At 58.9% G+C, this 25,483-nt stretch overlaps 8 protein-coding genes across 8 annotated transcripts; 1 reads left to right on the top strand and 7 right to left on the bottom strand.

Moving 5' to 3' along the window:
* Positions 1-202: 202 nt before the first annotated feature.
* Positions 203-6,426, bottom strand: SPRG_01774 (hypothetical protein; the record flags this gene model as incomplete). The annotated part of the gene is made up of 2 exons (XM_012340140.1): positions 203-1,603; positions 1,711-6,426. The coding sequence occupies 2 exons, from the start codon at positions 6,424-6,426 to the stop codon at positions 203-205; spliced, it is 6,117 nt and encodes a 2,038-aa protein (XP_012195530.1).
* A 155-nt stretch (positions 6,427-6,581) lies between these two features.
* Positions 6,582-8,132, bottom strand: SPRG_01773 (hypothetical protein). Its single transcript, XM_012340139.1, has one exon. The coding sequence runs from the start codon at positions 8,123-8,125 to the stop codon at positions 6,635-6,637; it is 1,491 nt and encodes a 496-aa protein (XP_012195529.1). The 5' UTR covers positions 8,126-8,132; the 3' UTR covers positions 6,582-6,634.
* A 407-nt stretch (positions 8,133-8,539) lies between these two features.
* SPRG_01772 (hypothetical protein) lies at positions 8,540-11,522 on the bottom strand. The gene is made up of 8 exons (XM_012340138.1): positions 11,269-11,522; positions 11,075-11,225; positions 10,877-11,028; positions 10,784-10,832; positions 10,067-10,735; positions 9,972-10,018; positions 9,754-9,924; positions 8,540-9,705 (listed from the first exon to the last, which is right to left on the bottom strand). Exons 1-8 carry the CDS (start codon positions 11,485-11,487, stop codon positions 8,608-8,610), a joined length of 2,556 nt encoding a protein of 851 aa, XP_012195528.1. The 5' UTR covers positions 11,488-11,522; the 3' UTR covers positions 8,540-8,607.
* Positions 11,523-13,465: 1,943 nt separating this feature from the next.
* On the top strand, positions 13,466-14,088 carry SPRG_01771 (hypothetical protein). Its single transcript, XM_012340137.1, has 3 exons — positions 13,466-13,738; positions 13,784-13,822; positions 13,865-14,088. Exons 1-3 carry the CDS (start codon positions 13,490-13,492, stop codon positions 14,051-14,053), a joined length of 477 nt encoding a protein of 158 aa, XP_012195527.1. The 5' UTR covers positions 13,466-13,489; the 3' UTR covers positions 14,054-14,088.
* On the bottom strand, positions 14,077-15,841 carry SPRG_01770 (hypothetical protein; the record flags this gene model as incomplete). Its single annotated transcript, XM_012340136.1, has 3 exons — positions 14,077-14,481; positions 14,534-14,739; positions 14,788-15,841. 3 exons carry the CDS (start codon positions 15,839-15,841, stop codon positions 14,155-14,157), a joined length of 1,587 nt encoding a protein of 528 aa, XP_012195526.1. The 3' UTR covers positions 14,077-14,154.
* A 319-nt stretch (positions 15,842-16,160) lies between these two features.
* SPRG_01769 (hypothetical protein) lies at positions 16,161-18,381 on the bottom strand. Its single transcript, XM_012340135.1, has 8 exons — positions 17,574-18,381; positions 17,413-17,526; positions 17,150-17,371; positions 17,013-17,105; positions 16,879-16,965; positions 16,507-16,835; positions 16,370-16,466; positions 16,161-16,319 (listed from the first exon to the last, which is right to left on the bottom strand). Exons 1-8 carry the CDS (start codon positions 18,357-18,359, stop codon positions 16,230-16,232), a joined length of 1,818 nt encoding a protein of 605 aa, XP_012195525.1. The 5' UTR covers positions 18,360-18,381; the 3' UTR covers positions 16,161-16,229.
* Positions 18,382-18,542: 161 nt separating this feature from the next.
* SPRG_01768 (hypothetical protein) lies at positions 18,543-21,439 on the bottom strand. Its single transcript, XM_012340134.1, has 8 exons — positions 20,286-21,439; positions 19,691-20,239; positions 19,554-19,643; positions 19,410-19,504; positions 19,247-19,352; positions 19,123-19,203; positions 18,853-19,076; positions 18,543-18,798 (listed from the first exon to the last, which is right to left on the bottom strand). The coding sequence occupies exons 1-8, from the start codon at positions 21,423-21,425 to the stop codon at positions 18,606-18,608; spliced, it is 2,478 nt and encodes an 825-aa protein (XP_012195524.1). The 5' UTR covers positions 21,426-21,439; the 3' UTR covers positions 18,543-18,605.
* A 381-nt stretch (positions 21,440-21,820) lies between these two features.
* SPRG_01767 (hypothetical protein) lies at positions 21,821-24,295 on the bottom strand (the record flags this gene model as incomplete). Its single annotated transcript, XM_012340133.1, has 2 exons — positions 21,821-23,833; positions 23,909-24,295. 2 exons carry the CDS (start codon positions 24,293-24,295, stop codon positions 21,821-21,823), a joined length of 2,400 nt encoding a protein of 799 aa, XP_012195523.1.
* Between the last annotated feature and the right edge of the window lie 1,188 nt (positions 24,296-25,483).

The following is a 25,483-nucleotide window of genomic DNA, read 5'->3' as shown; positions in this document are numbered from 1 at the left end:
CAAAGCCACGCGCCGGTGCTAATTGGCCACTTTGGACCAATGAGCGGTGTTATAGAACCGACACTGCCTCTCTTTTTGACCAATCCCATCGCTGTGTGACGATTTAGGTGACGAGAACATTCGGCGCGTGGCGATCTTGGGATCTTCATTTCGCTAACTCTTGTTATGCACAACACAGCACATGGCTTCCATGGCTTCCTTACTATGACGACGCTTCGCGGCGGGTCGCTTGGCGCGTGGCGGGTCTCGAGGTCCCGAGGGTCTGCACCGGCCGCGCGACGTAGCTAATCTGGCGCTCGAGGTTGCGGAGGCCATGTTGGTACGACGGCGGGATGGCAATACTTGCGGGGCGCTTGAACTTGTTTGCGAGCTGCTTCTGGTATTTGGCAAAAATGAACTCGCGCAGCGGCAGCGGCTGCGTTGCGTGCGGGATGGCCCAATCCGGAAATGCCTTGTCGAACTCGCGGTACCGGTGGCGGGTGCCGTCCCGGAACACGATGTCGGCGTCTTTCTCGACACTGGTGGGGCAGCTGTCGACGACAAGGTAGTGCAGTGGCTCGTACTCGTACGTACCGACGAGACCTTGGGGCTGGTGGTGCGTGTCGTGGCTCCGGTCCTCGCTCGATACGTGGCCGAGCGCCTTGGTGCACGGGCACTTGCACATCGGACACGGCTTCCCGCAGCGCGGCACGACGCCGTTGGCATTGCCAAACGATTCCTCGTGGATGTGCTGACGCACTGACGTCGCAATCGGCACGCTGGCTTGGTTCGACGGACGGAGGCGACGCTTGCACGTCATCAAAGTCTGCAGAAGTCGGCGGGGCACTGTCGCATCGGCCGAGGCAAACAGGTGCGGGTCCTGGTTTTCGCAGCTGAAGACATCGCTGCTCGGGCGTGGAAGACTCTCGATGAGGCAGCTTGTACCGCGGCGCTTGAGGCTGCTCAGGAGAGCAGCACGCAACTCGGCGAGGAACGCAGCGCCACGTTGGCTCTCGGCCTTGGCAGCGACGCGCGCGGCCCGCTCGAGTGCACATTCGATGCTGGCGACCAACTCGTTCGAGACTTGAACAAAGCACTGCTGTACTGCCACGTCGATGAGTCCCGTCATCACCTCCATCGTGTGGGCCACCGGGTTGGCGATCCGGTCGAGGACAAGCTTGACGTCGTGGCGTCGGATGGATTGGAGCAGCGCCAAGTCGAGCTCGGCTTGCATTGCCGCCGCGTCGCGAACCCATGGCGCGCTCTGGAGCGAGACCGACACTTGGCTGACGAGCTCTTCCTCAAACGCTTTCGGTAGCTGGTCTTTGAGCCACGTCTGGAGCGTGCGCACGAGCAGATCTGCGGCCTCCAAGCCGTTGCAAACGTCTTTGGCAAACTGCCGCATCGCCCCCTCGCAAGCTGCAACGCGCGCCACGATGCTGTTGCTTTCATCCCATTTGGATTGGATCGCAGCGAGCTCCGAGCCGAGCGTCGAGATGAGGCTGCTGAGGCCTGCGGCCTTGTCAGCTGGCGCCATGTGGCTCAACTGCTTCTGGAGGTCGCGAGCCACTTCTGTGACAACGCCGGGCGAGTACCGGTCGACGTTGGCGAGGCGACTTCGCACCTGATCGGCGATGGAGTCTGCAATCTGGTCTGCCACCGAAACGTTGGGGCGCGAGACGAGCAAACTGCAAGTGACCCCGTCCGCGGCATTGGTCCAGAGGATCCAACCATGTTGAGCTCGTCGATCGTAAAGATGTTGCTCGTGTGCAGCGCCTCCATCGTAAGCAGACGGACTTTACCGGCAAGTGGCGCGTCCTTGGCGCGCACGTCTGCCAAAAACCCGCGGAAGAGCTCGTCGAAGTCGCGCACCGTGCGTTGCGGGTCGTCTCGGAGCGCCAACACCTGCTTGAGCAACGCGTCCTTGTAGCGCTGGACGTGCGTTTCGTGGAGGAAGAGATGATCATACTTGGCGCGGACGAGGCGGCGCGCGTGCTTCAAATGGGCGACCTTGGAGTGGCCCCAGGCACGATCCATATCGGACGCCCACTTGGCGTACTTGGGCAACGACAGGGCCGCTCTGAACGCTTTGCTCTCCTCGAGCACATGGTCTTTGACTTTGTCCTCCATGAACTTCTGGAACGTGCTGCACTCGAGCGCCAGGTTCTCCAAGTTGCTGCCGCAATACGAGGTCATCAACTCGAGCGTCTTGTCAAACGCCATCGCGTACGCTGCGGCCAGGTTGCTCGTGTGGTCGTTCATGCCCTTGACGAGCGAGTCGTAGACAAGGCGCTCGTGGACCGACTTGAAGTCCAACTCAAAGTTTGCACTGCCAATGCAGCGCCAGACGAGATCCAGGTCATCCATGATCTGGGCCACCGTGCGCACCTTCCGGTCTCCATCGGTCGCGTGTGCTTGGATATAGTCGCGAAAGCGCAATACGCGCTTGCTAAAGTCGTTGGGCTTGAGCGGCGAGCTCGACGCATCCGTCGTGCCGAAAAAGCGCACATCGCTCTGCGTCTCATGGTTCTTGTCGACCTTGAAGTTGCGAAGGAGTCCCGTCTCGGAAGCCAGCGAGGTACCTCGGAGCTCCTGAATGTCCGCAGCTCTCTCCTTAAGGCTCTCGAGGAGCTCCGAGATGCTTGTCGCCATCTTCGTCGTGTCGGAAACGTCAATCTGGCTAAAGGCAAAGTAGATCTTCGTCGCGACGTGGCCCGTGTGCGCTTCCACAAGGCCCGAGTTGACAAAGACGGAGTGCACGATCGAGAGGACGTCGTTGGTCGTGTTGGTCGACTCGCCTTTCGTCAACACTACGGCCGCGTCCGCCGGCAAGATCGACAGCGTCGCCATGCGGTTGTCGCGCCATACAAGGTCGGGCAAGCGGATGCGCTCGGGCGACTGGAGGCCTTCCGTGTCCAGCAGCAGCACATACTCGTACGACGGGCAGCCTTCGCACGCGAGCAGCTGGAGGTTGATGCCAGTCGTGCATTGCGCGAGGTCCGTGCGCAGGCGGACGCCAAACATGTAGTTCAGTAGCGTCGACTTGCCCGACGACTGAATTCCCGAGATCGAGAGCACAAAGACGCGGGCACCGCGCGGAAGGAGGCCGCCGAGCGCGCGCAGTACCGCCTTGATCCAATTGGTGTTGACGCTGGCCGCATCGCCGTCCATGAGCTCCAGCGGAAAACCGTCCACCAAGTGCTGCGCTGCCAGCGACGGCAGCTCCGCAAACGTGCTTGGGTGGATTGTAAAAAGATGCGAGAGCTCGCGCCAAAGATGCTCGACACCGGTCACAGATGCTCGCGCATCGACACCCTTGCTTTTCAAGAGTCGGCGTTCGAGGTTGAGTCGGCACTCGAGGTCCAAGAAAAGCATCTCTCGCTGCGCTACCATCGGCTGCTGCAGTACATTGACGAAGTACTGGACGAGTGCATGCGCCGCAACGGGGGCGACGAGGTCGACATACCGCAGCTGCAGTTTGTCGATCTTGCACTGGAGCAGCTGACGGTCTGGCGCCAGCGTCTGGCGCTGCAGGCGCAGTTGGAGCGTCGACTCTTCTGCAAAGAGCGTCTGCAGCCGCAGGGTTGACGAGCGCAACGTCGAAAAGTCTGTCGCTGCAAACACTTGGTCCGCGACGGTCGTGCACGTGTTCAAAACGACGTCTTCGGTGCCAAATGACAGATGGCCGACGGGAACCCGCACCGTAGACGAGAGTGCGGAGTTGATGCTTGAGATGCGGTCGGCGATCTTCTTGTAGACCAAGTGCAGTGGGCAGCGGAGGAGCACTGGGTTGTCGCCAGCGTCTGAATCCGAGTCTACTTCGTCGTCGCTTGCTTCTTGCCAGCGAAATGCACGCGGGTGCGACTGCAGAGAGCTAACCACCCCGTCGACCACGACGACGTCGGCGAAAGACTCGACGAAACGACAAAGCTGAGAGCTGCAGACGCCGACAATGTGGAGGAGCATGACCGTGGTGCAGTTGGGCGAGGCGGATTTGACAAAGCCCCAGCCGAGCTCTGCGACTGTAGCATGCTCTGTAAAGCAGCTGCCAAGGCTGCGATCGAGGCAGTGTGCCGAGTTGACGTGGAAAACCTTTTCGATCCACTTGTGCGATACGCTGCAGCGCGTCGGCCGTCCCGAGATGACGGCGACGCGGGTCGCTGTCGTGTCCTTGGCAACGCACCGGACGCCGGCAGTCGTCGCGGTCTCAACGAGCTCCAGCCCGCTCACTAGGCGCCGGAAATCACGGGCCGTCGACAAAACGCATGGAACAAGAAACTGCTGGTCGAGAAGCGCGCGGTAGACCTCGGCACGCGCGCCCGGTGTCAACGGCGCCGTGAACGACTCGAGAGCGTCCAGAACCACAGGGTTCTGGGAGAACTTCTTGGTGGACTTCTTGCTACCTTGGCGTGCTGTGCGCTTGGCTCCTTTTGTCGTGCTGCTGGCGTAGATCTCCTCGTCAAAGCTGAGACGGTGCTTCAGGACGAACCACACGAGAGCTGGAAGATCCTCGCTCGGCTTTGGCGCGGCGGTCAAGAGGTCTTGCAGTGTGCGGCCGGTGGGGGCACTCAACGGCAATAGACTGCTGCTCTTGAATGCACGCACCGGTTCGTCGTCGTCCGAGTCAGTCGCGTCGGGGTCATCAACATACGCCTCGTGCATCGCGCCGACCATAGCGCGCACATGGTTCTCCTGGAGCTCGCAAGCAAAGCCGCCTTCCAATTCCCAGCCGTACTTCATTGCGACTTTCCAAAAGGCGTCGCAGCCGCTCGCAGCAACGAGTTTGTGGCAGAGTGCCATCACGCGAGGCGTGTCGGGGGTCGGCGCCGCAAATAAGGTCGATGCAATCGCTTCGAGGGCGTAGGGCACGTCGACGGTCGCCATGGCCGGAGGCTTCCACGCAAGGGCGTCAGTGTCCTGGATGTCGCTGACGATGGCTGCCATAAGCGCCGACCGCGACAGCTCGACATCCACGTCCCACGCGAGGCGCACTGGTGGCACTGCCTCCACCAAGAGAGTCTTGAGAATCTGGTCGTAGAGCGTATCCAGCGGTCGCAGCGGTTGGCCAACGAGGTCGGACAGCCGCTTTTGAACGGCCGGTCGACGCATGCAGGGCACCGCAGTGTCGAGGTTGAAGGCTGCGTCGTACTCCAAAAGTGAGGCAAATAGGCGCGCCATTTCGCCAGCGTCATCAGCGGCTTCCAAGTCGTCGGCGATCACGCTGGTGGCGCTTGTAGCGGCAGCGGTGTTGGCCAGCGTCGGCGCCCGGGAGTACGCGCTATGGACATCGTACCACGCATCGATGCGGGCGCGCAAGAGTGCAGCCGACACCATTGGACGTGAATGCGACGGCGCGAGCTTGATCCAGGCGTCACGCACGAGGTGCGCCGCGTCGTGCATGCCGGCTTGCGTGGCCAAGAGGTCCCACACAGCGACGGGCGACGAGACTGGACGGTCCACCATCGACCACACGTCGTTGTTGGCCGTCAAGAGCGCGCAATAGATGGCGAAGCTCGCGGCGGGGACGCCAGTTGTCTCAAGGCGCGCCACGATGTCGCATGGCTGCTCTCGGCCATTCGAGCTCAGTGTACCAGTGTACACGTTGACGCCGACGTCATAAGGCATGGTGCTATACGGCACCGAGAGGCACTTGGTGGCCGCGGTATCGCAAGCGGCTCGGAGAACACTGATCGGCGTCGCATGCTCGACCGACACCTCGACGATGTGACACAAGACTCCGCCAAAGTGGACGTCGCCGCACAGCACGTGCGATCCAAAGTTGTTGAGAAAGGCGACGGCCGACGCGTCGTCCGTGACGTTCGAGGCCGCGTGCAGCGCTCGTTGCGAGAGACGCAGCGACGTTGGCCGCAAACGCAGCGACTTCATCGGAGCGCTTTTGTATGTGACGAGCACACTCGTCGTCGCCATTGCGTCAGCGGCGCCAGACGCGCAGAAAAGTTGCGCAGCGTACGTGAGACCACATGCAACAGCAGTGCTCCCAAAGCACAGCGCGGCGTCGACGCTGGCAAAGTATAGCTTCGACACCACCTCGTCGTGCGCGGCCGGCGCTGGGAGCTGCGTCCACTCTCCACATGAAGGCTCGAGAACAAGCTCGGGCATGGGTACTGAGAGACCGAGTGCGACCCCGCGAAGCGCCGCACCACCGCCAGACTGGAGGATGAGCTCGAGGCCAGAGAGTTGTCGACGGTGCTCCTTCGCAGCGTCGTACGTGCCTTGGAGAAAGCCATCGAGTACGCGAAGATGCTCGAGGAGAGCCGCGATGTCCGTGAGCTTGTTCGTATCGATCTGCCAGTGCACCAAGCCCAGCCGGTCCGTTGCCTTGTTGAGTAGAGCTGCTCTGCGCTCGTAAAGCTGGCCTCTGAGCACGGCCACCTGCAGTTGCTTCGACTCCTTCAACGCGCTCTTTGTTGCCGTCGTCAGGTCCATCATGTCAAATCTCGAAATGAACGTAGTTGCGGTCAGCAATTGAAATTGAAATGAATGAGTTGGCGCTTTGTATCCAACTGGCGGATGTTTAAATCAAAATCTTGCCGCCAGGACGCAACGGGTGGGTCCACCAACCGGCGAAGCGACCAACCAAAGGCGTTTTATCGTAGAATAAACTTGCACGCAAGAGTAAACGGGCTATGGTGGCTTACACGGAGGCCATCGCCATGAGAGCAACAGTACAGGCACTCAGCATCAGCGTCACGGCACTACTCGCGGTGGCTTTGCTTCCATCCTTGGTCGCTGGACTGCTGGACGATGGCGTTGACGTCGCATTGCCCACTGGCATCGTCGCGTTTGGCGCCGGCACGACGAGCGGCTTCCCCACAGGCGTCGGGTTCGTAAGCGTCTTCTTGAGAAATTCGGCCTTGTCCATTTGAGCCCACGGCGCGGGCTGGGACGCCATGCCCCCGGGCGAGTCGGTCGCGGCTTGGCCCCAGACCCAAGAGAGCTTCTCGGCCGTCGCAGTGAGGTAGCCATAGCCATAGTTGTTAATGTTGGTCACGACGGTGAAGACGCTCGTGTCGAGCTCCACCTTGGCCGTTGGGCGAATAAACTCGTTGTTGCCCGCGGCACCCGAGATGATCCAGGGCGGAAAGTTGTAGCTGCCAATTTTGCTCGGCTTGATGTTATAGTACGCGTGCTCGTGTCCTGTGAGCATGAGGTCGACGGCGTACTTGTCGAAGAGCGGCACAAGGTCCTTTGCAAACTTGTTGGTGCCAGTCGAAGCCGACGTCGGAATGTGGTTGGGAGGGCGGTGGCCGCAAACCACGACGAACGGCGTCACCTCGCGCTTGACGCGACTCAGGTCGAACTCGAGCCAGCTCTTCTGGTCCGTCTGCATCTGGACTCGCGCCGCGTCGTTCGGAACCCACTTGTTGCCGTCTTGGGTCGGCGCCATGAAGGCTTCGTCGCCGTAGACCTCTGTGTTGAGAAACACAAAGTGGACATACCCCGCGTTGAAGCTGTAGAACGTGTTGGAGCCCGACCCGCTGGCTTCACCGGCGCCGACGAGGAGACCTTTGAAGCGATTCACGTAGTTCTGCATCGCACCCTGGGCCGCATACTGCATCTCGTGGTTGCCGATCGTCGTGTGCATCGGCACGGCCGACGTGAGCGGCTCGAGCTGCTGCATGTACGCAGCGCCGTTCGAGCCCACGAGCTCGTAGCCAAGGTCGCCAATGTTGAGGATTCCGTGGAACGCGTTGGCGCTGAGACCGCTCTTGAGCGCTGGGAGCGTTATACCCGAGGCCTTCCCCAGCACCGTCGCGCCCATGTCGCCAAACACGGCCCACGTCATCGCGTTGGCGGGTGTCGCTGTGAACGACTTGGCCGACGATCCTGCAGAAGCGAGGTCGTAGTAGACAGTAGCACCCGCCTTGATACCGGAGAGACGCGCCGTCCAGCACGCTACGTTCAGATCACTCGACTCGGCGACGCTGCCGGCGGCGACGCCCACAGCCTTTTGGGTCAAACTCGAGCTGGCGCTGCCGTAGTAGATGGTAGAGGCCGTGGCGTCAGCCGCCGTGACCCAGTCCAGCATGTAGTCGCCAGAGCCATCGCCGACGAGACTTAGGTGAAACTCGTTGGACGTAAGCGCGCTCGTGACGCACAGCAGGGCGAACGCAGCCAGACGCATGCCACCGACGATCGGACAATGGCTCCATAACATAGGTGCGTCCGAGAAGCGATCTGATTGGATGACTGGAGCATTGCTTACGCGTGACCTTTAGCGGCCATTGGCGGGAACGTTTAACGCGTTTGGCAGGCGCAAGTGCGGACGGCTCTGACTCAGCTGGCTCTGACTCAGCTGGTTCTGACTCAGCTGGCTCTGACTGAGCGAAGACGCCTTTCAACGTTCCTTACTAAAATACCGGTAGTATTGCGAAAGCTCATTTGGATGCAGCATGCTTACCCAACATCAGAGCCGTGCAAAACTTACCGTGTCGACAACAACAGATGCTGGAAACGCTTCATCCGGCCTTTAACCTTGTTGTTGCTCTTGTCCTCAATACACTGTACCACAATATTGGTTGTTTAAACAACCAGGTCCGTTTAAACACGCCGCTGTGGGAAGATATACAACACTAAACATCGTCCTCTTGATACGTTGATAGTTGTCTAATCGAGGCGGTGGTGCACAAAGAGGTGGTTGTGCGCGCCGAGACTCATGCACTTGAGGAACGCGGTTTGGATCGCCGTGCAGAGCGTCGGGTCGTCCCGCACCATATTGGTCATGCGCTCGCGGGTGATCTCGTAAATGACCGAGTTGGCCACGGCCTGGCATGTGTACGACCGCGGCTGGTGCAAGTAGTAGTCGACTTCGCCGACGAGCGACCCGTGGCTCACCTTGACGATGCGGTCGAGTGCGTGGTCGGGCCGGAAGATCTCAAGCTCGCCAGAGACGACGACAAAGACGCTCTCAGCTTCGTCGCCCTCGGCAAACACAATCGATCGGCCGTCCACGTCCCGGCGCTCAAAGTACAAAGAGACCTTCTCGAGCGAGATCGCCACATCCCACGCGTCCAGCGCGTCTTGGAAGACGGAGTGGATCGACGGCGTCGGCGACGCGAGGCGGGCAATCTGGTGCGGCTTCTGGAACAAATTGTGCGATTGCGACTGGGAGATGGGCGTCGCGGGCGGACGCTCGTTGAGGAGGACGTTCTCAAACACCTCGAGGCCTGCGTCCGCGGACGCGTAGATGTGAATGTCGCTCGTCGAGTCGTCGTCGTCGTCGAGGACACCGTTCATCTGGAGCTGGCGCTCAATCTCGGGCGAGAGGCGGGCAAAGGCGAGCGCAATGTTGTGCCGGGCGAGCAGCGACTTCATCGCTGTGAAGCAGCTCCGCGACGCGGTGGCGTCGATACCTGATACATGGGAAAAGTCCAAGAGCAAGAAGCGCGTCGGCAGCATCGTCATTTCGGCCTCTTCGTCGATCGCCGACTTGACACCACTGCGTTCTTCAAAGGCCTTGAGCGTGCACACTTTGAGCGGGTGCGACACGCTGCTTTGCGTCGCAGCCTCCATGAGCAGGAGCGGCGTCGCCTCGGTCGCCTTGGCGTGCGCCACGTAAATGCTCTTCTTGATGACCTCCATGAGGCGGATGCTCGACCCAAAAAAGAAATAGCCATGCAGCTCGAGGGTCACGATCTGGCCCTGGTGCGCGCGGAGGAACTGGCGCTCTTGGTAGCTGCGCTGGACACGGCTCCGGCTCAGCGTCTACAGCGTCGATGGTTAGTTTCAAACAAGCTTTGCATGTATGTATACCTTGACGACCGAAACACCCTCGGCGTAGCTGAAGACAAAGTTGGTCATGGCGCAGATGAGCCCCAAAATCATGCCTTGCTCCAGCCCAAAGAGGTTGATCAAGACGAACGTTGCGAGCACGAGGAGGTATTCGCGGAAGCGCAGCTTGGACGAGGCGTGCACCAGCCATTCCTAACGCATGGTACGTGAGCATCTTCGACGCGCTGGATTTCGTGTACCATCATGAGATCGATCGCGATCAAGGTGAGGAGGCCGCCAAAGAAGACTAGACGCTTCGTTAGCACACAGCACCACAGGAACGAGATCGACGTACACTTGGGGATGTAGGCCGTGAGCGGAATCGGCAGCACAAAGATGAGCAGCTCGGCGCTGAGCACAACAATACCGGGAATGCGGCTGTTGGTGTTGCTCTTGAGCGTAAAGATCGTCTGCGAAAAGATGTACGAGCCCGTGAAGCCGCCAAAGAGACCCGAGACCGTGTTGGACCAGCCGACAGTCTTGAGCTCGTGGTTGTAGTCGAGATCGGTGCCCATGTTCATTTCAATCGCCGCCACGTCCAAGCTCGACGAGAACGCAACGACGAAGTACATGCCCAGCCACGTGAAGAACTGGGGCGGAATCGCGCGCCATTGGACAAGCGAAAAGTCAAAAAGGTCAAAGACTTGGAGCGGCGTGGCGGTGACAGCAGGCGGGTACGAGACCCAGCCGCCGGCGCGAACGTCGTCGAACGAGAGACCCGTGACGGAGAGGAACGTGTAGAAGCCAAGCAACACGGACGTGAGCGTGAGCGGCATCACGAGAAAGTGCTGCAGCTTGGACGAAAGAATAAAAAGCGCGGCGCCGCAGAGCAGCCCCGGAAGGATGTGGATCGCCGAGTCGTAGTTGAAGAGCTGCGGCCACTCCATGATGTTCTTGACCTCCTTGTTGGCCATGAGGCCGAGGCCGGCTTCCATACAAAAGAAACCAATGTACGAGAGGTACCCTACAAAGACGCGTGTGTTTAGACACCCAAGTTCAAGGTCGGACGAACCGCCAATCACGGGCATCGGCAAGTACTGGACCAAGCTCGCCAGTTTGTACTACGATTGCGCAATTCAAAATGGGCCGTTGGAGATATCGGTACCTTGCCCGTCATGATGAGTGCGACACCCATAAGCGCGGTGGCCGAGCTCAGAGTCACAAGCGTCGTCGCGATGACGGCCTCGGGCGGCAGCGTCGGGTCGTCGGCCAAGATCGAGACCACGGAAGACGCCATTGCGGAAAGGAAGATGAGACCTACGCCACGCGTTTCGTCCAGTTTACCGAGAGTATCGGTGCGTACCTGCGTCTTGGACTTGGCCAATTGCAAACGGGAGCGAACTGAGTGATGAAAACATGATCTGGTGCACGGCGCTCGAGAGGCCCACGAGCTTGACGAGCGTCGGCATGAATGGTGTGAAGAATGGGTTGCTGAAGATGATGGCCGTGAAACTCTACACGATGATGAGCTCCCATGTTGGACTCGATTCGACGCACCATGCACACGGGCACGACGAGCGCGGCGTTGATGAGGCCATACATGAAGGCCTTGAACGTGTTTTGGTTGTCGGGCGCGGCGACAGCGACAACGACCATGTCGTCTTCCTCGACGTACGAGGCGTTCGGTAGCTGGACGGCCGAGACGCGGGACGCGCGCGTGAGGCGGCTGAGGCTCTTGGGCGTGTTGCACACGCTGCCCATGCTGTTGGTGGCCATGGTAGCAACTGCGCGCGGGACTCGCAAAGGCAAACTGAGCATCTATCCCAGCGAGCACCGAAGTTCGAAGGAGAGCGGCCGCTGGTTCGTCGCGCCGATCTTTCGAGCGCGTGGGATTACCAATAAACTTCGATCTTTACTTCGGTATCCACTTATCCGGTGCTGTGATTGGGTGCGTGTCTGGGTCCACAATGGACCTCTCGAAGGTCGCCCGCTCGACAAAGCGCCAACGATTACAAGTGGCTCTGATCTGCGATAGGTCGCGTCCGGGTATATCTGCCGAGTGCCCCGAGTCTTTCTACCCAACTAACGTTGTAATTGGTTAAGACGACGAGGGTCCAGACGACGCCTGTCAGCAGGCGATTACAAGTACACGCCCGTCGCGTGCTTTTGTAGCACGTTGAAGTTGTGTGCGTCTTTCCGCCCGATCTTGCGTCGACGCCGTCGCGCCGAGTACTGTAGTGTACCATGTAATTGTAGAGTGTCGCCTCAAGTGGACACCCATCGCGGCGCCAAGGAGGAGCGTGCGCCAGTATAAAGACACTGCGACAAAGCTACTGCATTCTGATGATGCATACCCTCATCACGGAAGCAGCAATGCGGCACCTGCGACCTGGCAACGCAACTGCAAGCGCCTGTTGAGCCCGATCTTTTCACCGACGACAGGATCGCGTCGTCAAGAGCTGTCGTCAAGTAGGTGCACGATATTGTCCAACAACGTTGGTTCATAATACGTCTAGCAAGACGTAGGGCATTTGTATTTCTGCCAAATTCAACGCCGGCATCATTATTAATAACGCCAAACCAGTTTGCAGGTCGCGCGGCGCAGGACGGCAATCCACGTGCGTAAAACGTCGCTCGTAGCTGACCTAGGTGCTTTGCAAAAGACGGGCCTCGGACGATGGGACACGTTGGGATGGTCGATAAAACCGGGTCGTTTACAAGCAAAGATACGCATCGAGTGGTCACAAATCGATCCCTCGAGTGAAGCATGCTAGGAGGACAGCTTGTTTCAATTCTTCCGTTTATCCATACAAATGTGTACCGGTACCGCAAGGGGTTGAAGCACCACTCATGGCTCAACGGCTTTTAAGACATTGTCGGTTTGTACGGGGTACTGTGTGCCTCGGCGGGGCCAACTACCCAGACTTGATAGTAGCCTTGGGCTACGTGGTCCTTGCCCCCAAAACACCAACCCGCGTCCAGGCCGCTTATGAGCGCCAACGACGTCCACGGTCCACACCCGTTGGTGTGTGAACAGCCACCACGCAGCCGCGACTCGAGAACCAAACGTATTGTGGTAAAGAGGGAGAACGATGGCTTTAGCAGACCCAGAATGCTGCCGCCGTTTGGGGTCTGCCGCGAGTTTCTCGTCGCGTCGTTCTTGGTGGTCGATTCGAAATGACGGCCAGCATTTTGCAGCCTCGAGCAATTTTCGACCCTTTTTAGCCCGCTAAACGGACGCGCTGTGGAAGTACTCCTCATTGCGTTTGCAACCAGACGGGCTACCGGTACGTTGATGGGCCTAAATTTTCTATCAAAAATGTATCAAGGTTTCAATATGTCCGCTCCGCAGCCGACACAGGTTACGTTTTGTGGGCGCGATCACCGCCGGCGCCTTTTGCCACCAGCAGTTTCCAAGGTGTGCTGTCACGCGTACTGCCAATACAAAGAGGTGATTTCCACTGAGTCACTTGGTCGAGGTTAACGAAAGGCTCATTGAAGCGGTACGACACGGGCAGCCTAGTTTTGAAGCGTTTGTATTTTGAACCAACTTGCAGCTGACGAAGCCACTGCATTCGAGTTCTCTGCACGTCGTCGGCAGATAGAAGAATGAAAGGCCCGACGGAGAAGCTCGGTGGAGGATGCGCCATAGACTCGAGTGATGTAGCCCACGGAGCGTGGATGTGGCACGCGCCGCCCGGACCACTCAGGGATGGTGCGGTCGAAAACTCTTTTTTAAATTGAAAAAATACGCTGTCAATTTGCACTTTCCAACAAAATGGCGAACGTCGAGAAGGACATCTTGCGCGACGGCCCGCTTCGGTACCTTGGGTACGCCAACGAGCTTGGCGAGTCGTTCCGGCCCGTCTTCCCAGCTCTTGTTGCACCGTCTTATGCCGTGGCCTTTGCCTACGTCGCAGCCGACACGTACGACAAGGCGTCCAAGGCCGGGGCCAGTGCACCACCCCCGGCCAAGTCGGCGCACATGGCCGCAGCCGCCGGCGACACGCTCCTGTGGCAGACCATGGTGGGCACCTCACTTTAATCACGCACGTGTACTACCATGCCGTAGGCGAGCGTCGTGATTCCTGGTTTCACGATCAACCGCGTCGTACGTCGCCGCCGTTAAATCAAGCCTCATGTCGTCTGGTAGGTCGCGCTCTCCAAGGCCGCGGTGACGTCGTCTGTGAAGAACCCGGCTCTCGTGCGCTGGCTTCCGACGTGCATCGGCCTCGGTGCGATCCCGCTCATCATCCACCCCATCGACGCGCTCGTCGACTTTGGTATGGACAACTCGACCCGCGTGTGGTCGGCGAAATATCTAGAGGGCAAAAGCAACTAACTAAATCAAGCCGTCCATCGCACGACGATGCCAAGCAACGAGCTTATTCGGTTTTACATGCAGACACAGAATGATACAACTCGTATTCCAGGTGCTACAACTTAGCGACGGGCCATGACGGCTTCGACATCGGCGACCGTGCGCGGGACCAAGTGCGACATGTTTTCGGCGCCCGTCGCCGTCACGATGACGTCCGACTCGATGCGGACGCCGCCCGTCTTGCGGAAGCGCGCGAGCATCTTCTGGTCGATGAACTTTGCCGTCTCGGGCGACGAAAGCACTTCTTCGATCTGGCCTTCGATAAAGTAGCAGCCCGGCTCAACCGTGATGACCATGTTCTCCTCGAGCTTGCGGCCTGCGCGGAGCTTGCGGAGCATGCGCGTGTCGGTGCGCGTCGTGCCCGGAAGGTAGCCGCCAACGTCGTGCACCTACAACACAAACACGTTGAGCGCTGCTGCATCGTCGTTCCACGCGACGTACGTCTAGGCCCATGAGGTGGCCGAGGCCGTGCGGGTAAAAGTACGCGCTGATCTCGGCGGCCATGAGCTCATTGACCGTGCCATTCTGGAAGAGACCGCCTTCGAGGAGGTGCTGCGTGAGCACGCGCTGCGAGAGCATGTGCATCTCGGTCCACTCGACGCCCGGCTTCATGGCCGCAATGACCGCGTCGTGCGCCTTCAAGACACCTGTCGCATCGGCGTGAGCATATCCGTCGCCTCGAGAGAATTCGGTACCTTCGTAAATGAACTTTTGGTCGGCCGTAAACTTGCCGTTGACCGGGAACGTGACGGTAATGTCCGACGCGTACCCGTGGTACTCGGCGCCCATGTCGTTAAGAAAGAGGTCGCCGTCGTCGAGGATCTTGTCGTTCGGCGCGCCAGCGTGGCCATAGTGCAGCGCCGAGCCGTTGTGGCCGCTGCCGCAGATGCACGTGTACGCGTGGAAGCGCGCGCCGCCCTGCGCGTAGCACGCGTGGAGAAAGTTGGCTTCGGCGTGGAACTCGACCATGCCCGGCTCGATGGTCTCGAGCACCTTGATGTGCGCGTTGGAGCTGAGGCGGTTCACCCAGCGGAGGAGGTCGAGCTCCTTCGGCGACTTGGTCACGCGGCACTCGACGAGATGCGGGTGCAGCGTCTCGAGGTCCGTCGTGAAGGCGTCGATTCCGTCGAACGTCGACGTCGTCGTCGTCGTCACACCGCTGTCGAGATTGACACCCTGCAGCAAATAGAGGTGCGCGACCTGGCGCGCCTTGAGCACGGACGCGATCTCGTCCGTAAAGTGCACGTGGTCGACACCGTAGAACGCCTGGAACCACGAGAGCGGCTTGCGGTCGCCGCACCAAAGCGCCCACTCGGCCGAGAGACGCGGCACAAACAGGATCGACTCGTTCGTCGTCAGGTCGATCGCGCCCGCGCAGTCGGGCTCCTTGACACCAAAGAGGTACTGGAACATGCTCTCTTGCTTGAACGGAATGTCCGTGTCCGTGTCGTACTCGCCGATCTGAGTGCCGCCGTGGAGCATAATTGCCGACTGCGGCGACGCAAGGGCGCGCATGCGCGCAGCGAGCTTCTCACGGTGGTCGCGGTGCATGGTGTAGTCGATCTCGTAGGTCTCGTACTGGTAGCTCGACTTCTTGCACGTGTGCAGGGTCGCGCGCGGGTCCAGCGTCACACGCTGGCGCTGGCAGCTGTGGCGCTTCGACGCGAGGTACTGCTTCTGGAGAAGGTGGAGGCCACCAAGGGCGGCGACGGTCGCCGTCGCGATCGTGATCGGGCAGGTCTTGGTCATGCTCAGAATTTCGGAAATGGCATAATCCGGCAAAATTGAACCGCAACAAGGTCCGACATGAATATGCATATTTGGAGCATGGCTTTTGTATGACAATACAAAGAAAAAGATAAAATGTACGCAAATACGTCGCCGACATGAGGCGCCCGGTGATGGCACATGAACCCTAGCCCCACGCGACGTCAAAGCCACCGGAGCCCGCGACGTTTTTATTAATATCTAGATATATGTATGCTGTGCGCAGGCTGAGAATAAAACGAAGGTGCCGATCTATCTTTGGCACATGCCACATCCAACCAACTTCAACTCGGCACCAAGGTCACGCTTGGATAGAGACTCTTCTTCTTGCTTAGTTGGTAGCACTTTTTGACACGTCGTTGGAACGCTGCTAGGGCTTGAGCGCAGGGTCCTGCCACCACCACGTCTTGACCGTGCCGTCGTGCGAGCAGGACGCCATTAGCGCCTGCCGCTCGTGCCACTAGACACAAATGCTGGTTGGAAATCATTCCAGCACGCTGCCGCACGTACCCGTGCACTGTACGTGACGCCCGTATGCCCCAGAAGGCGCTCCAGCAGCTTTCCCGTCGCAACGTCCCAGACGTACACGGCGCCATCTTCCGAGCCGCTACAAAAACATGAGTTTTGACTCGCAAAGCCAACCGCACCCCAAGACGAAGTCTTCTCGCGGCCCAAACGCAGCCCGCACAACGTTCTTGGCCGTGTTTTGGTGGCCCTTGAAGCGCTGCAGCGGACGCTGCTCGTTGCTCGCGGTCGTCGGCGCCAAGGACGTGGACGGTCGGTGCGTTGGCGTATCCTTCGTGAGCGTTGTTCGCGGCATCGTGAGCATGCGCATGTCCCAGAGGCGGTTGCTGTTGTTGCGCGAACCCGTGAGGAGGAAGAGGCCGTTGGACGACAGCGACACGGACGTCACTTCGCCGAGCGTTTGCCGAAGCGTGTGCACGCAGAGGCCGCTCAAGATGTCCCAAAAGCGCACCTACGCACTCGCTAACGCGTTTTCGCCGCCAGCCGAGACGCACCGTGCCGTCCTTGGACCCGCTGACAATCAAATTCGCGTGGCGGTTGAACTGCGCGTCGCACACCGAGGCCGAGTGGCCCGAAAAACTCTATATGTGCAGGCTCGTGACAAGATGGTATTGCGTCGACGGTCTACCTTAACCATGGCGCCGGTCTGAATGTCAAAGAGGCGCACCGACTGGTCGTAGCCGCCCGTCACCAAGTGCGTCTCGTTCGGATGGATGTTGACCTACTCGCTACTCGTCACACGCGTCGCGGCGATGGATTCTGTACCGTGTACACGTCGCCGACGTGGCCCGTGAGCGTCGAGACGCAGTCCGAGTGCGACGCCAGCAGCGCGGACGGCTCCGTCTCACTCGCGAGGTTGGCTGTCGCGTTCTTGAGACTCCAGATCTTGACCGTACCGTCGCCCGAGGCAGAGTAGAGCGTGTCGCCCGCGTTGTTGCCGCAGAGGTACCAGATGCGCGACGAGTGTCCGTGGAGGTCCCACGACACCTATTGGTCTATTGGTCCGAGGTCGACGTCTATAAACATACCTTGTTGATTGTCGGGTCGTCGGTCGTCGATGGCTCGGTCGACCAGAGCTTGATGACGTTGTCACTCGCACCCGATGCGATAAAAGCACCTTCCCGCCCAACGAATGTGACGCACTGGTCATCCTCTCATGAGCGTTCATGGAGCATGCGAAGCAACGTACCTTGACGTTCTGCGTGTGGCCTTCGAACGTCGTCTTGACCGCGTTCGGAAGCACTTGGCACTCAAAGTCGCGCAGCAGCGTCGAGACCTTTGGGATCGTCTTCGGATGGTACCGGCTAAACTCCATTTGGTACGCGACGCTCTGGCGCAAGAGGTGCACGAGGCGGTGCTCGGGAATGTTGGCATACTGGTCGGACGGCACGGCGTCCATCTCGAACGTGGCTTTTAGCTGCTCTGCGAGCTTCTCGCGCGACTTGACGACGCCTTCCCAGTCACGGAACGAGTCGACTTCGTTGATCGACTTGCACGTCAGCAGGTAGCAGAGGTCCTTGAATTCGACTTTGCCACTGATCTTCTCCATAGGTTTGAGGTGCGTCGTAAGGTACGTGAACGCCTTCTGGTACTCTTGGCGGTCGATGAGCTCGAGGTACTCTTGCTTGCAGACGGCGTAGAGGAAGCCGAGACCCTGCTGCGAGTGGATCTTGATCTTGCGGAAGCTCGCATTCTTATGGATCATCTTGGCCACAAGGTCCCAGTCGCCGTCCTTGATGCCCTTGCTGATCTTGCGGATCGCGTCGCGCTCTTGGTTGCGCTCAAGGAGCTTGACGTTGGTCTCGTCCAGAATCGTCGCCGACGCGCTCGTGTAGCCTTCGCTCTGGAGGTACTGCACGATGAGCCGCAGGATGTCGTCCTTGATCTCGGGCGAGTCGGCGTCAAAGGTCGACTCGGGCGGGATCGACGTCACGTGCTTGTCCACGAGCTTGAACGTCGACTCGGCGTCGGCCATGCTGCGTCCTCCTCAAAACACCGAAATGAAAAAATTTCGCCACCTGGCAGACGCTAATGCCATTGGCCAAAACGGCGACAAAACGACCAATCATGGCGCGATATTGCGTATCCACTACCCTCGGTGTGCGAAGTCATTTCCCTAGTATAGGCGCCATGGAGCTTCGTTCATGTCGAATGGAGCTGCGGTATATAGTCCGTTGCTTGTTTATAACTTGAATACAATCGCTGTGCGAGCATGGTTCTCTTACGATTGCATAAAGAGCTTGCGAAAGTCAGCGTTGGACTTGGCTTTGGTCGGCTCAACTTGAGCCGACGCGGCTGGAGGCGTCTTGATCTTTGCTGGTGCCGGGACCGCCTTTGGCCGCGCCTCGAGGTGGACCGACGCTTTAGGGCCGCGGAGGGCACGGGGTACGAGACTTGTACGGGGCATCGCGATCCTGTTCGTAAAAGTGCTTGGTGAGAACGAGCACATTGACTTCCCCGCACCGTACCGTGTCGCAGGCTTGGTGGATGCCACGTCATCGGGCTTTGCTGGCGCTGGCTTGGTCGTCGCCTTGGGCTTGAACGCCTTGGTTGGCGCTGGCTTCATGTTGGCTTTCGACTTTGCTTGTTGCGCGACCATATCGGCGACGCTGAACCGAGCCTTCTTGAGCGAAACGGTGCCGTCACAGAGCACGTGCGGACCGTCCGCGACAAGTGCGTCCAAAACGCTTTGCTAATGTAATGTAAAGCACACCATCACTAAACGACGCAACACCCACCTCGGCTTCGTACTCGACAAGCGCATACGCCGCCTTCTCCTTCTTGCGGCCAAGGATCATGACAGCCCGAATCGCGCCAAACTAGACACATTTGAGCCACGGAATACGATGGCCATGGACGAACTGTGCCAAAATATGCTCGGACGTGGGCCTCGTCGACCTGGTCATTGATCTTGGCCACGTACAGCGTCGTGGGGTTCGTGCTCCAGACGCCGTCACGCTCGACGACCCTACGAATGTCGTTGCCATGAGATCGATTGTTGCGTTGAGGAGCAAGTGAAGACGACTTGGTGGGCTTCGCCGTCGGCTTGGACGGCTGGATGTTGAGCGGCGTTCCTTGGAAGCTCGACTCGTGCAGTGCGAGCGCTTTCGGCACGCTCTCCTACATCAACATGATGAGACAACGAGTTTGGGTGAGGTGGCAGAGGTACTGGCGACTCGAATTCGACGTAGGCCATGCCTCGCGACGCTTGGCTTTCGCGGTTCCGCAGCAAGAGACGAACGTCTGTCACCGAGCCGCACTACGCAAAAGAGCTAAGGAATCATTTCGCGGTGAAAATGGCAGCACCGGTGCGAAGAGGGCTTCAAGGTCTTCTTTCGTCGTCGCCTTGTCCAGGTTGCAGAGAAACACAGTACGACCGTCGGCATCCGACGTGCGCTGACGCTTGTACTCGTCTTGGCGCTGCGTTTCAGCTTCGACGAGCTTGCGCTTCTTGGACTCGTTCTTCTCGGCAGTCTCGACGACCACTGGTGCTTCGTGAGCCTGCTTCGCTTGCGTCTTGACGCAGAGCTTCTGTGCCGCGAGGACGTCTTGGACCGAGTCACCCATCTCGCGCTCAAAAAGCACATACGCCTCCGCAAGGACCCCGGGGTAGTCCGTGACGGCCGCAATCCCGCGCTTGTAGTACTTGCGCATCACGTCGAGCGGTGCGCCAGCGCGAAGACTCTCGGCAATGCACGCTTGCCACGTCGCGAGCGTCCCGTCGTTGGCTATAATCGCGTCCCACGCCGCTGCCACGTGTTTGGTCCACGCCGACGGTGTTCGCGGTGGCACCATGCACTTTGCAGCGTACATGCGCAGCATGGAAGCACCCGCGGGGTACTCAGTGAGAAGCCCCTACAACACATCGCTCATCCCTTTGCGCTGGACAAGAGGCTCGTACCTGGCAGCGTGCAAAGGCGGCAGCGAGGTCTCGCTTGGATCCTGTCCGGCGACGCGTGTCGCAGTAGGCGAGCAGCACGACGAGAAGCTGGTCCAGCGAGAGCGCTTGGCGGCCCTCGAGCTCGTCGAGGATGACCTCGTAGGCGTCAAAGCCGCCGTTGCACTCGAGTGCGAGCAGCAGCGACGTCCACGCCGATGCAGCGAACGGCACGTTGCGCACGGCGCGCATGGCCACTTGCACCATGGCGCCATACATTCGCTGGTCGGCTAAAAAGTCCAGATACGCCTCCCAGAGAACACTGCTGAGGCACACGCTCGCGACCGCGCGCTCAAAGGCGTTGAGAAGGATGCTGCAGCCGACAACCTTGAGCTTGGATGTGAGGTGTGCCGTGTACTGCAGCCAGACGCTCTGAAGAGTCGCGACGTCCGGCGCATGGTCGAGCTGCGACTCGAACGCGGCCATGGCATGGAGCAGGCCTTTAGAGCGCGCCAGCGTCGAAGAGATCGAGTGCAGGCTCTTCTGGAGCGCGTCCGCGTTGTGGGACTCGTATTCGCTCCACGCACGGTACTCGGAAAGCACACGGTCGCTGCCTTCAAAGAGAGGAATTGCCAGCTGACTTTCGTAGCTGGACTTGAGGCGGTCCGAGAGCTTGGCGGCGTCCGTGATCGTATCGCGAAGATGCGCCCGGTAGAGACCGTACACCTTTTCGCTCTCGCACCAGTGCGGGCCCAGTGCTGTGAGCACTGTGCTCCATGCCTCATCCATGTCATCGTCAAAGTTGTCGTCGAACGAGTCGATGTACATGTAGTACAGTGCCGGTTGCAGATAGTCCTTGAGCGCAACGGGAAGTTGCTCGGGCGCCAAGGCAAGGTACTGCTGCCACAGCTCTAGCGTCAGCGGGTAGGCTTCGTGGAACCGGCTGAACTGCGTCTGGAGCTGCGACGCGAGCATCGGATCGCCCGAGAGCGCGGCAATGGCCTGCAGGTGGAGGTCATAGTTGTACGGGCTAGCCGAGCTAGCAACGACAAGCTCGAGGGCCTTTTGCTGCTCTTCTGTCATCTCGGCTTCATACACCAAGTCCTCGTCGCCGGAGCTCTCGCTGCTAATGCTACAGCCCTCGAGGTCGTGCTCACTGCGCATGCTTCTGGTTCTGGTTGGAATCGAAAGAAAGAGTACATCGAGGTATTAAAAAGGATAGACTATGTAATGATACAGGTATTCCTGCCTCTTTAAATGAATAAAATGAGCGCCGATGCATTCCAGTCGTGTCGGTCCAGCTAGCACAGCACCCACTCTGGTGTTACCGACAAGCTCATAATGAAGTGTGTTTGTCTTGATTGATTCACTCGCTTTGCCGCCGTATTTGTGTCGAATACGCGGACAAGCGCTTAGGGTAGGTTTAGGGTAAGATTTTGGTGCCGAGCGTAGGCTACGACGAACTGCGTTTGATATGGAACATATTGAACATTTACCAGCATCCATAAACTTTATGACCTTGCTAGCATGTACTAGAAAATTGATTAGTTGAAGTATACTTATTCGATAGCAACATTTTGTGAGCGCTTTGCGCGCGAAGTTTTGAGGTCGCAGACTGACTTGCGCTTTCTGTGGGAGCGCTCGAGGTAATTGCTGCCGCATACGCAGAAGGCCAGAACCACAGACGGTCTCGTATCTTCTCTTGCTACCTCATCGTCGTACTCGTCGTCGTCATTTTCCTCTTCGTCGTCGTTCTGGTGCCATCCCGTCCTCGCATAGTTCTCTTGCTCTTTTTCCTTCTCGACTGCATCGCGGCCGTTTTGGATCGCCTTGACCGCCCGATCCATGGCACATCGCCGCAGAAGCGCTAAAACACCACCGGTGTCGTCGTAGTTGTCCCAGAAGCTTGCTTGGAGGAGGTGGTAGATGGAGCTACACGCCATCCCCGACGGGTGTTGGAGCCACGTCTGCGCGAACGCTTGCATTCGGTGCGGTGCAAATCGGGCGTAGAATGCAAAGGCATCAGTGACCACAGCTGTCTTCACATCGCCTTCGTAGCGGTAGTCGAGCTGCTTTGTGATACGCTTGGTCCATGGCTCGGCGAACGTCACCTGGACGGCGTCGGCCATGGCGTCGAGCATCTGCGGTGACGTCGTCGTTGTCGATGCAAGCTCCGTAAACGCTGGAACGGCAAGAACGGACGCCCTGGATGCACACAGTGCAAGCACCTCGGTCCACGGACGACTCGGCTCCATGCGTTGTGCCCAGCGCAGCATCGCGATAGTTGCCGACGCGAGCTCGTGGTCCGAGTCCGAGCTGGGCGAACAATTGTCTTCGTCGAGCTGTCGCTTCCAGTACAGTAAGCGCCGGTGCAGCATCGGGCGATGGATCGTGGCCACTTGGCGTAGCGCCCGCTCCAAAGCCGGGACAACAACCTCGAACGTTGGCTGCGTCAAAAGCGTCTCTCGGTCCATTGTTGTCGGCGCACCGACGAACGTCTCGATGGTTTCGATGACGGAGAGCGGGAGTCGTCCCGAGAGCCAACGGCCATCGTCCAAGTTGCTTGCTTGGTCGACGTGTGCGTCGAGGAGCATGACCCACGAAAGGTACTCCACCCTGTCGGACACTGTCCAGTGCCATCGCGCGAGAGACTTGCACAGCGTGGCCAGCAAACACCGAAAGCACTCGAGTGCGAACGGGGCTGACAACGGCTGACACATGGGCGCCGCGCTAACACCCGCGAGGCTCGCGAGCAACGCGAGCGACTCGGTCTTCAGCGCGTCGTCGAGAAGAATCTTCAGTGCTTTCAAGAGCTTGATCCAACCGTAGCGTTCGAGCTGCTGCTGCATCCACGGTGCAATGCCAGCAATGCTCGTTGGACTTGGCCGCCGAAACCGATTGAGCAACACGTCGACGAGGTGGACGCTGCCGAGGCGCGAGAGAAGCGCAGTCAAGCGCTGCATCACAGTCGACGAGCAGCTTTGAACCGAGTACCACGTTAAGCACCCCTCGACCAAGGCCTCGAAGGAGCTGTAGCCCCACAGATCGGCGTCCGTGTCGTTCTCAGCCGCTTCCAGCGCCGCGACTGCGCCGTCAAAGTCGATCACATCGAACCGAGAGCGCTTTTCCCACATCACAAAACACGCCGAGTGACGCTTGCCGAGCAGCAACGAGATGTTGATGCGCGACGCACCGAGAACGACGCCTTGTGGCACCCTGCACGCTGGCCACGGTGCGTACGCGACCAATCCGCTGGGCATGTAGCGGGCGAGACCAATGTCAAACTTCTTGGACGCCGCGACCGCCGCGACGAAGCGAATGTCGGCGGCGCAAAGCTCGTCAAACGCGAGCGACGTCGATGGCTGGGTCAGCAAGCTGCCGTAGAACGACGCTGTAAACTTGAACGCTGATGCCGGAATCCACGCAGCGACAGCTTCGGCCTCCGTCGGCGGCCCACAGCGCGAGTGCACCAATGGGTCCCTGTACACAAGGTTAAAGATCAAAACAGCACGGACGCCTCGTGTAATCGGCGACACGGTGACGGGCGTCGACGCATACACGGCGAGGAGACCCTGTGGCGACATCTGGATCTTGGTGCTTCCGTCAGCGGCGGAGTCTCTTACTCCAAACACGCAATCCGAGTCTACAGCAATGCCGCCGCCTTCGTAGCGCGATGGAAGGCACACGAAGAGACGCCCAAAGAACCCACGAGGCGGCGCGTCCATGGGCTCCAGACTTTGTGCGCTTCCAATTGCGTCCAGGGCGAGGTGGGACAACTGCACGGTGTACGGGCCCTCAGGTACAAGGCGGTCTTTCACTAGACGGCGCGGAAGGCCACCGACAAACACCGTGCGGATGTTTTTGGCGGGGATCGTGTTGGTGCCATGACGCGCGACCAGGGCAGCAGTGACGACGTCGGACACTGGGAGCTCGATGGACTTGCCGTCGACGTACAGGACGACTTTTCGATCAGCATCAATCGCCATCGCATACGCCCGCGGCGCCCAAGGCACACCGTCTGCTTCGCTGGTCATGGGATCGGATTGGGCGTGTTCGATTGCGATCGTCCCGATGATTCGATTTATCCTGATAAGAACGTTTACGTGGGGTCCGGGACCCCTGGGACCCCGGGTCCCAGGGTCGTATAATACATTCTGGCCAACCCATTAGACTGCTTTTGCTACCAAGATATCTTGATTATGTTACCCATGTGACATGTCCGAGGGCTCCGAAACATGAAATTCGGACCAAAAAAATCAGGCTCCAGCCGCTCTATCCCGATATCGATAACACGAGCGCCATTCGTTGTTTGACCTGCAAAACGTATGAGCGACGAGCCGCCTACCAAGACGAAGAAGACGTTTCGCTTCTCCGTGGCCACGGACGTCGATCTCTTGAAGGAGGTGATCAACGTGGCCCCGTACGACGCTCCCTTCGGACAGACGATAGCACGCTGGGAAGAGGTCACCGAGCACATGCGCGAGATTCACGGTGAGCACGTCACGTTTACCGGGTGCCGCAAGCGCTTCGACGACCTCATACGCGGCTACGCCCGAAAGTTTCGACCATGGAGCCAAGACGATGGGGCCAAGCGAGTCGGTTGAGCATGATGCATACAGCCTCTACCGGCTCCGCTCGGTAGCGGTTAGCTGTGATGATGACGTCGGGCAAGCGAAGCAAGCGCACCTGTAGTATATCGGCGATATCCTGCTTGGTCAAAGGACTTGCATGATTCACCAACACACAGCTCAGGTTCTTGGAACCTAGGTGGCTAGCCATAGCTTAGGGATCACGTCGGTTGCATATCTTTCTATAGATATGAAAGGCACAACATGCCACATTGTTCTCTAGATATAGTAGTATAGATCTTTGTATGCCGCTAGTGATCCCGACTCTCACTTCAGCATTTGCTTCGTATCCAACACGTTTGGCTTATTGAGGACTAGCCGCCTCCTATTGTCATGCTTCTCGTTGGGTCATGTTGAAGTCCGCTTGCTTGCTATCGCGGAGTTAGCACAGCACCAGCTCTATGATCTGTTGCTTTGTAAAGCGGAACTTGTACAGACAATCGGCCTCGCTTTGCGCGGCAAAGTTGAACCGTGTACTTGGAATGGAGATGGCCCGGGAGGTCGCACTACTGGCGAGCTGGACAAGAAGCAAGACGAGAGGAAGCGCAAGCAGTCCGTTGTCCATGGTTCAATCGCTGGTCCAATCGAAAAATT

Source organism: Saprolegnia parasitica, assembly GCF_000151545.1.
Source record: "Saprolegnia parasitica CBS 223.65 unplaced genomic scaffold supercont2.4, whole genome shotgun sequence".
NCBI lineage: Eukaryota > Oomycota > Saprolegniomycetes > Saprolegniales > Saprolegniaceae > Saprolegnia > Saprolegnia parasitica.
This window is presented reverse-complemented; position numbering and strand designations above follow the sequence as displayed.

Coding starts and splice junctions, on each gene's coding strand:
- SPRG_01772 (XM_012340138.1), bottom strand. CDS start 11,487: ATGGCCACCAACAGCATGGGCAGCGTGTGCAACACGCCCAAGAGCCTC. Junction 10,833..10,876: donor CACTCATCATGACGGGCAAG/GTACCGATATCT, acceptor GCGCAATCGTAG/TACAAACTGGCGAGCTTGGT. Junction 9,706..9,753: donor AGGGTGTTTCGGTCGTCAAG/GTATACATACAT, acceptor TCGACGCTGTAG/ACGCTGAGCCGGAGCCGTGT.
- SPRG_01769 (XM_012340135.1), bottom strand. CDS start 18,359: ATGGCCGACGCCGAGTCGACGTTCAAGCTCGTGGACAAGCACGTGACG. Junction 17,372..17,412: donor ACGACCCGACAATCAACAAG/GTATGTTTATAG, acceptor ATAGACCAATAG/GTGTCGTGGGACCTCCACGG. Junction 16,320..16,369: donor GCGTCACGTACAGTGCACGG/GTACGTGCGGCA, acceptor ATTTGTGTCTAG/TGGCACGAGCGGCAGGCGCT.
- SPRG_01768 (XM_012340134.1), bottom strand. CDS start 21,425: ATGCGCAGTGAGCACGACCTCGAGGGCTGTAGCATTAGCAGCGAGAGC. Junction 20,240..20,285: donor CCGCCTTTGCACGCTGCCAG/GTACGAGCCTCT, acceptor GATGTGTTGTAG/GGGCTTCTCACTGAGTACCC. Junction 18,799..18,852: donor TCCACCAAGCCTGCGACACG/GTACGGTGCGGG, acceptor TTTTACGAACAG/GATCGCGATGCCCCGTACAA.
- SPRG_01771 (XM_012340137.1), top strand. CDS start 13,490: ATGGCGAACGTCGAGAAGGACATCTTGCGCGACGGCCCGCTTCGGTAC. Junction 13,739..13,783: donor CGCTCCTGTGGCAGACCATG/GTGGGCACCTCA, acceptor ACCATGCCGTAG/GCGAGCGTCGTGATTCCTGG. Junction 13,823..13,864: donor GTTTCACGATCAACCGCGTC/GTACGTCGCCGC, acceptor GTCGTCTGGTAG/GTCGCGCTCTCCAAGGCCGC.
- SPRG_01773 (XM_012340139.1), bottom strand. CDS start 8,125: ATGCGTCTGGCTGCGTTCGCCCTGCTGTGCGTCACGAGCGCGCTTACG.